General features: G+C 38.1%; 2 protein-coding genes across 2 annotated transcripts; one reads left to right on the top strand and one right to left on the bottom strand.

Annotated features, from left to right (window-relative positions):
• Positions 1–3,949: 3,949 nt before the first annotated feature.
• LOC106517724 (potassium channel subfamily K member 5) lies at positions 3,950–5,485 on the top strand (the record flags this gene model as incomplete). The annotated part of the gene is given in 3 exon segments (XM_014008714.1): positions 3,950–4,116; positions 4,196–4,364; positions 4,445–5,485. Coding segments are annotated over 3 exon segments (1,037 nt in total), but the record flags the coding sequence as incomplete, so codon positions are not given.
• Positions 5,486–5,544: 59 nt separating this feature from the next.
• LOC106517725 (serum paraoxonase/arylesterase 2) lies at positions 5,545–7,657 on the bottom strand (the record flags this gene model as incomplete). The annotated part of the gene is given in 5 exon segments (XM_014008715.1): positions 5,545–5,725; positions 5,804–5,932; positions 7,051–7,132; positions 7,249–7,449; positions 7,531–7,657. Coding segments are annotated over 5 exon segments (701 nt in total), but the record flags the coding sequence as incomplete, so codon positions are not given.
• Between the last annotated feature and the right edge of the window lie 947 nt (positions 7,658–8,604).

The raw sequence follows: 8,604 nt of genomic DNA, 5'->3' as shown, positions 1-8,604 counted from the left end.
TCTCTGAAAGAGTGACCGCTGGCCTGTAAATGAGTGAAAACTGCAGAGTTCTGGCCATTAGATGTAGCTCGTCTGTGTTGGGACATTCTTTTGAAGAAAGGAAGTTATTGCTGTTTGTTTACGTGTAATCAAGCCCATGACTTCTGCCGCTATGCATAGCTGAACCACCAGGGCCTTTGTGACCATTTTACTGTGTTATCTATTTTTGTGCAGAACTTCCTTAATGTTTAAGATATTTCCCAGAAATTTGAGGAAACATTTCACATTCTGCTTTTTTGTAGGAAGCATCCTGTATCCTAAAAACGATTAAAAAAAAAACATTTTAAAATCTGATGTAAAAGTAGCAGAAAAGGAATAATGTGACGAGGCTCGTGTCACCAAACTGCAACATCAAACTAACTTTTTGTGTCTTGGAAAGCCAGAAAATGAAAACCATTTAAAAACCATGTGGACTTTTGTTTTGTAAACAAACCTCCTCAACCAATGACATGAGGAAGACGAGCGTCAACACACTTTGCTAACGTGAGCTATTTCGTAAAATCAAACAAACAAAAAAAAAAACATGCTTTGACGTTTCAGATTATATCACATTTGGAACAAAGGAAAGTAAATAAGGTTCTGGAAAAACTTGGATGATTGAATTTGAGCCTATTTTTTTATGAAGTGGCTTTTGCATTGTGTTATTTTTGCACCTACCGATACCCACTACCTACTTTACTAAATGAGCAGTTAGTTGGGATTTCTGCCCACATAGTTATAATTTCTTCACAACAGTGTATACTCTCAATCGTGACAAAAACAAAACATTTTGTGGCGTCAAAAAGGAAGCAACAGCTAATGTTTCAGCAGGACGGTTTCTTTACTGCTGAAACTTTAGCTGCTGTTTCCTCATTAAAAACAAACGCTTACTCCGGTGCTCCTGTTTTTGAAAGCTGTTGCCTTTTTTTTCTGTGCCATGTGAATAAACAGTTAATAAAATGCATGTTTTTAGACTAGCTTATTTTACACGTACTTCCGTAATAATTTGCACAACAAAAATATGAGGAGTCACTTGGAAGCCGGAATTCCCATCACTAACGAACAAAGGAAAACCAGTCGCAGACAACTGGGAGCTGTTTTTTTTTTCCTTCTCCCTCGTGTTTTCCTTCTCAGAAGCAGACACACGTCTTTGCTTTTCCACTGAGGGCAGGAGACCAGGGAAAAGGGGAGGAGCACAGCAGTTGTTGTAAATGGAGAACATGTGTACAGCTTGCACACTTGTGGTACGGTGTGAACTACACAGGGTTCCCACTCCTTGGTCAACATCAAATTCAAGGACCTTTCAAGAACTTTCCAGTACCAATTTCCTGATTTGGTAAAACGAAGACTATGTCTCACGTTATTTGTTGAAAGCCACGTCAGTTTACCATAATCCAGAGTTATCCACTGCAACAAATGTAAGTTATTTTATTATTTTTTCTTTTTACAGATGATTAAAATCAGTCGCGTGAATAGAGAACTTAAATCCCCAAAAAATATTCAAGGACTTTCAAAGACAACTGTAATTTTTGGCTGTTTTCACAAACTTTCCAGGACCTTGAAATCATTTTTTTCAAATTCACAAACTTTCAAGGATTTCAAGGACCCGTATGTATTAATGCATGTATTGCAACTTTTCATGTGCAAGCCAGCCGTATCAGTTCAGAGTTTTCAGGTGTTCCAGTTCCTTTTTCTGACTTGGAACTCAGAAATTCCCACTTTTGGATACAAACAYACAATACTGTACTGTTAGAAATGAGTGTAGCTACTATATTAACCAATTTTACTTCAGTATTTGTAAAATAAATAAAATGACATAGCAATATTGGCGTTCAACATCTCTACAAAGCTGATCTGAAGAAATCATTCTATAATCAGAGCTTTGGATCACACATCAGAGGCGATCAGAGGTTCGGTGTCTTACACAGACACTTTAACACGTGACAGCCAAGGCAAGAACTGACTATTATTGGAGAACGATTACTTTAACCACTTTAAACCACAGCCACCCTGAGGCAGGGGGTGGGAAGCTAGAAGCCGAAGCCACAAAGAACATTCCTAATGCACAGCCTCTGGCTCCAGATTTACGATAACATCCAAACATTTTGCGTAATAGTAGGTACTGTGCCCATTTTTAGGCTGCACAATCACAAATGAGAGATTTAGCAGATCTGCGACTGCGACTTTTGAGACTTTATCGCTGCATATTCACGTTACGCTGTGTTCAAGGCTGGTGAAAAGCTGGGACATCTGAGSTTTGCCAGATTTACTGGGTTATTGGAAGCAACTTGTTTCTTAGTAGCTTGATCATCCATCCATTATCATCTTCTGATTCGGGTTGTGGGGGGGCAGCAGCTTGAGCAGGGAGGTCCAGACCCCTCTTTCCCCAGCCACCTCTTCTGAGAGGATTCCAAGACGTTCCCAGGCCAAATGAGACAGYCTCTACATCGTGTCCCGGGTCTTCCCTGGGGTCTCCTCCCACTCAGACATGCCAGAAGCACCACCCGAGGGAGCTTTTATCCTTGTAATAAAACACACATGCTTACATTGACATGGCTGGGTTCCCAAAATGGTAATTTGTGACTGTGAATCGGATGTTAACTACTCAAAACAATTATTTTTTTATAAAAAAACAAACATGAAATCATTAATTTAAACACTTTAATTTGTCAGTAAGACACTATCTAGCACCATTAATTGAACATAACCTACTTTTTAAATTAAAGTTCTCCAACTGGTATGTCCAAACAAAAAAAAATCCCTAAATCTAACAACTTTTCTTCGCCAGCGACCTTGAAGTCCCTTAGTCATTGTTAAGCTGGGGAATTTCCCTTTTTCAAATATGACTGGAATTCCAGGTGACATCACTCCAAACAAACAAACAAACAAAAAATCATCTTCAAACCTGTACTTATGTAAACAAAACTAGTTTGTTGCCAAGCCAGCTGATAAATGATTGCATTTCAACACACTGTCATTTTAAAGCTTTCAACTGTGACTCATTGGTCCAACATGGGACACGTTACACAGTTACTGCAATGTCCACAGTTGTAAAGTAACTAAATACAAATACTTCATTACTGTACTTAAGTAGAATTTTTTCTGTACTTTACTTGAGTAATTATTTTTCAGCCTACTTTTTACTTCTCCTTACATTTTCACACAATTATCTGTACTTTCTACTCCTTATGTTTTTAAGAAAGGCAAGAAGTAGAAAATTGTTACTTTTATTTCTTTTTTTCCTTTTTTCCATTCCAGCGTGTTATTGTAAAAAATAACTATCCATATAAATGGTGCCTTCTAGATAGTGAATTTAATTGTGGTTGAATGAGAAGTATAAATATTTAAAATTCTGATACCGTATTAGTTTGTACACAAACAAATCATGTCACACTCCAGCAGGACATAATCATTAACATAAAATGACTGTACTTAAGAAGTATTTGTATTTCATGAATTATATTATTGCATTTGGCCGCAGCCCTCAGATTTTCATTTTGGACAAAATGTTTGGTCACCCTTAAAATATGTTTATAAACTGAAACAGCTGGACTAGTGCATCCTAAACTTAACATAAATTATTTTAATACAWWMAACAGTCATTTCTGCAGTTTTTGGGGAGGTCACCTCCTAATAAATGTCATTACAGAAAATCTAACTGCTCGTTTTAAATCAATACTTTTACTTTTAATACTTAAGTACAAAAAATATCAGATACTTTAAGACTTTTACTCAAGTGATATTCCTAAAGGAGACTTTAACTTTTACCAAAGTAATTTTTTGGCAAGATACTTATACTTTTACTCAAGTATCACTTGATGGTACTTTATACAACACTGGCAATGACTACAAAGAAACAGATGAGAAAAAAAAAATTGTGAACCCTAACAAACTATTTTGTTCTCTGTGCTTTTCTCTTTGTAATCTTCAGGTTATGGAAATGTTGCTCCAAAGACTGAAAGCGGGAAAGTTTTCTGCATTCTTTACGGTCTTTGTGGGATCCCCCTCTGCCTGGTGTGGTTGAGCACTCTGGGTTCGTTCTTCGGTGACCGGGCTAAACGTTTATCTCAAGTTCTGCTACGAAAAGGTGTTACAGTGGTAAGCATCTAGCTGAAAACTGAAACTGTGCATTTAAAAAACGACACAAAAACTCATATTTTCTTTTTTTCCTCTGCAGAAAAAGGTCCAGTTTACCTTGACGGCCTTATTTCTTTTATGGGGGCTGCTGGTGCACTTGGTGATTCCTCCTTTTGTTTTCATGGCTGTGGAGGAATGGAGTTACTTGGAGGGCATGTACTTCTCCTTCATCACACTCACAACAGTTGGTTTTGGAGATTATGTCACCGGTAAGGGATTTTTCTTGAAAAGTTGATCTGGGTGGATTTGTATTTTGAAAGAAACGCACATGGCTGAACTCTCATTTCAGGCGTAAATCCCAACATCGATTACCCTAAGCTCTACCGGGTATTTGCTGAGCTGTGGGTCTACATGGGACTCGCCTGGCTGTCTTTGTTCTTCAGCTGGAACGTCCACATGGTAGTGGAAGCTCACAAAGTGTTTAAGAAAAAGAGACAACACTGGCACAGGCACCACCACCGCTATGAACAGGTAGAAGAGCCTAAAAAGGAGAAGCAACCCATAGTCCCGAAGCCAACGGTTGTCGACATCTTCAGCTACCTTTCCAAGGAAGGGGACGACTACAGCACCGTCATCAAAGAGATCGGGTTGGCGGCGAGGAGGAAAAAACAGGTGGAAAACATCAACCGCTCAAAGAGCTGCAGCGACCTCTTGGCCATTGAGATCTTGGAGCACTCACCGGTGCACAGGCGTAATTTCAGTTTCCACGACCTGTGTGCGAGCGCCGAGTTGGGCAACATCGAAGAAGAGAAGGAGAATCTTTTGAGACAAGGAAGCGTCAAGAAACCCCAACTGACGGCATGCGTGATAACTGATCACCAGGAGAATAGGGGTGTGTGTTCTTCGAAATCAGAACCCACTTTGTTTCCTGAACCAGCCGCAGACCAATCAGCGGAGAAAGTGCAGCATCCTAATGGTGCAGAGACTCGGTTCAGGATTTCTAAAGTACTCGAGAAAGATTTACCATCAGATGATCATGAAAATGGATAAGTTATACCCTCATCAAGAGAAGTAGACTGATTTTAGTCGTAATTGTCCAATTTGTAAAGATTAGAAACTTGGTAGGAAGGTGGCTCGCATTTTGTTGTTGGACCTTTTTTTTTTAAAACTGGAAGTATAAGAGATGGCTTTACACTTTTTCTAGTGTGTGACAGTTTAAAGTTGTAAAGTCATTTTTATTATACTGTATCAAACAAATCATGTACTTTTTTAAAATCTATTGTACCCAAGGTTGTATTGTGAAATAGTTGTTTCACAATGCAACCCTCTCAAGTATTAGCTGAAAAAGCCAACTTTTGTCTTTGACAAGAATAAAAATGCATTTTTTTAATCTATCTATCTATGCAGATGGTTTCTTACAATATTGCTGGGATTAAACAGTTACGCTGGTAAATTTATAATAATCAGTTTATTTCAAATTGCAGCACAAGGCTTTGTGAAAAACGCTGCCGATAAGCAACTTTCCCTCGTAGGGAGCTGCAACACTGGAGCCCATCAGCTCGTGGCCGTCATCTCCGTACTCCAAGGTCACCACTGGCTGATCTGAGAGGATGTTCTTTATCCGGAGAACCTGCAGAAAACCTTGTTAAAACCCGTTTGATGGTAAACATCAAAATTTCTTTAAAAAGTACATTTTAAGTGGACTAACCTCAGAGCCAGGTGGATCTTCGGGATTAAACGATGCAAACTTCATGCCGTTTGGATGACAACCAAGCCACAAGTCTCCTGTCCTGTGGTCCACCTCGATGTTATCACAAAGCGATCCAACTGCTACAGACTGTTTCAAATGGACACAAAGTAGACAAGATATGTTCTGTCCGACAAGAAAACTGATCTCAGAATATGAAACTATTTTGTTTCATCCCACTTTTGCTTCTAGATGCATAAGAGTTGACAACTCTGATTTGTTTTGACCTAAAAACTATTGCACAAGAAAAAAATCCATACAAGGCACCTCCATAAGTAACTAAAAATGTGTTTAAATTAGTTGTAAATGGGTTAAGCCAACTAGGGATGTCCYGATCTAGATTTATTGGCTCCCGATACAATCGATATTTTTTTAATGATTACTCTTTCCAATACAGATCAATATTTTATTTCTTTCCAAGTGACAAGGTTGGCCGTATTAAAGCGAGCCCTGCTGTCCCACCACAAGAAACATCAAGTTTGCAGATTTTGCAAGATGCACTTTCAGCATCATTGTTTTCTGTTGAAAAGTGTTCCCACACTGTGGACATGGTTGCRTAATTGTGTGTGTCTTAACTTCTTAACGGCAGTTTTAAGCATGATGACGCTGAAAACTGTTGCGAACACTGGATCGGCCCGATCACGATTAAATCAGATTCTACCCGATTTWAAAAAAAATGGCCATATCTGCCACCGATACAGACACAGAGTGTCTGATCGGGACATCCCTAAAGCTAACTRTGGAAGCTGCTAGCTGCAGCCCTGTGCTTCAGAGACAGATTGTCAGGATGAAAATCCACAGAAACTAAACTGTCATTTCCAGAGGTGGGACAGAATCCGCTTAATCGCCGAACAAATACTTCATTTAGCGGATTAGCTTTTTCACTAACTTTGAAAACCGTTAGCAGACCAGTTAGTTTCCACTAAATTAGTTTTTGCCAACTTTAAGTGTGCTAACCGCTAACTACAAAACGGACAACAGRTTTGTGTTAGGCCCACTGGTCTCCAGCTGGAATGAGACAAAGACGTGTGATGCAGACTGAAAGTCATCTTAGCTGTTAGTGTTAGCTTCTTATTTTTTTTGTATGTTTGTCAGAAAAACTTTTTTTTTTTTTTAAGTTAGCAGATTTTGTGTTAGCAAAGCTAACTTTTTGGCTAGCTATGGTCACCACTGGTCATTTCTGCTGTGATGAATAAGAAAAGAGTCACCTTAACATAGACCAACTGTTCTCCATCTCGTCGCTCATAAACATCAACGTCATGGTCCATGATATCAGAAACATAAATATACCTGTAAAAAAATAAAGAATTTCTGTTTAATTCTTCAAGGATTCTTTTTTTTTAATATACTGCTGAGAATCTCATCCTTCTGAAGAACAGTACAGCTGCTTACACACTGATAGTTACCGTTTGTCAGGAGATATATTTATCCCATTTCCGGACATAATGCCATCAGCTGCCACCCTCACTTCCTCTGGACTGTAGTACACCACATTGCACCAGGGCAGACCCAAAAGTACAGTCAGGAAACTAAGAGCATGATTGTGAAAGTAGTTGTCAATTGTGGCGTAGAAGTGCTCTGTTCCAACAGCAACGATGTCATTCACGCTGAGGAAAAACGATAAAGAAACAAACATTTTAAATGCGCCGCTAATAAAAAAAATAAGGCGTTTAATTTTTAACGTATACCTGTGCAGTAGAGGGTGCGTTACAGTTTTTAGGTGCACGAGGGCGCCTGCGTCCTCGACAAAACGAAAGATTTCCACCTGGCTGTTGTGATGAGGGTGATTGACAACAAACAAATATACAGAATCATCTGCAACGAAACGATTCATTCTCAGTGTGATAAAATGGAAAAATACCAAAAACAACAACATCATCATCATCATATAAATCTAGTTTTTTGCATAAACTATATAATCTGCTCTTTTGATGTTTGCTGCTATAATATAACTTCAATCATTATAGCAGTTCCTGTGAACACTACTGTATAAACCTTCACACTCATGCCATTTTTGTCATTACATAATTGTTTACAAGCAAATATTTGTCCGCTTAATTTGGAGGCAAACCTGGGATTAAAGCAGACACATTACAAATTCAAACTTAGTATAAATAAAAACTTTTAGCAGTGTTTTAAAATAAAGCACAACCTGAAACAGCTACAACATGGGGGATGGGTGTGGGAGTAGTAGAGATGCAGCTAAAAATAAAAGCAAAAAGAGTAACTAGACTTTGTACTACATTCTGTGAACTCCTTTATTTAAGTACGAGGGAAGTTATTGATATTTGTTTAGGTGAAATCGGCTCATGTTTTCTTGCTGCAGTTCACAGCAGAACTAATGTGACCATTTCACCTTGTTCTTATCTATTTTTGCTCATAACTTCCTCAGTGTTCAAGATATCGCCAAGAAATTTTAAGAAAAGATTCACATTCTGGTTTTTGTAGGAAGCATCTTGTATCCTAAAAACTAAACAAACTTAATCATAACCAATGCAAAAATTAGCAGAAAAGGTATAAAATAAAATTACAAGGCAAACTGCAGCATCAAATCAAATTAATTTGTCTTGGAAAGCAAGAAACTTCAAACTTTTTAAAGGGGACCTATTATGCAAAATTCACTTTTTAAAGTTTTATTTTTTTTACTCAATTTTGGGTATGTACTTCTTAAAAAACAGTCCTAGGACCAAAAAAATGCACCCAGGGGCATATTTACTGTAAGTAAATGTATTTTTAATGTATATTAACGACAAGTTTTATAC

This window comes from Austrofundulus limnaeus, unplaced genomic scaffold (genome assembly GCF_001266775.1).
Source record: "Austrofundulus limnaeus strain Quisiro unplaced genomic scaffold, Austrofundulus_limnaeus-1.0 Scaffold52, whole genome shotgun sequence".
NCBI classification, from domain to species: Eukaryota; Metazoa; Chordata; class Actinopteri; order Cyprinodontiformes; family Rivulidae; genus Austrofundulus; species Austrofundulus limnaeus.
Note: the sequence above shows the minus strand (reverse complement) of the source record. Positions and strands in the feature narration are given on the sequence as shown.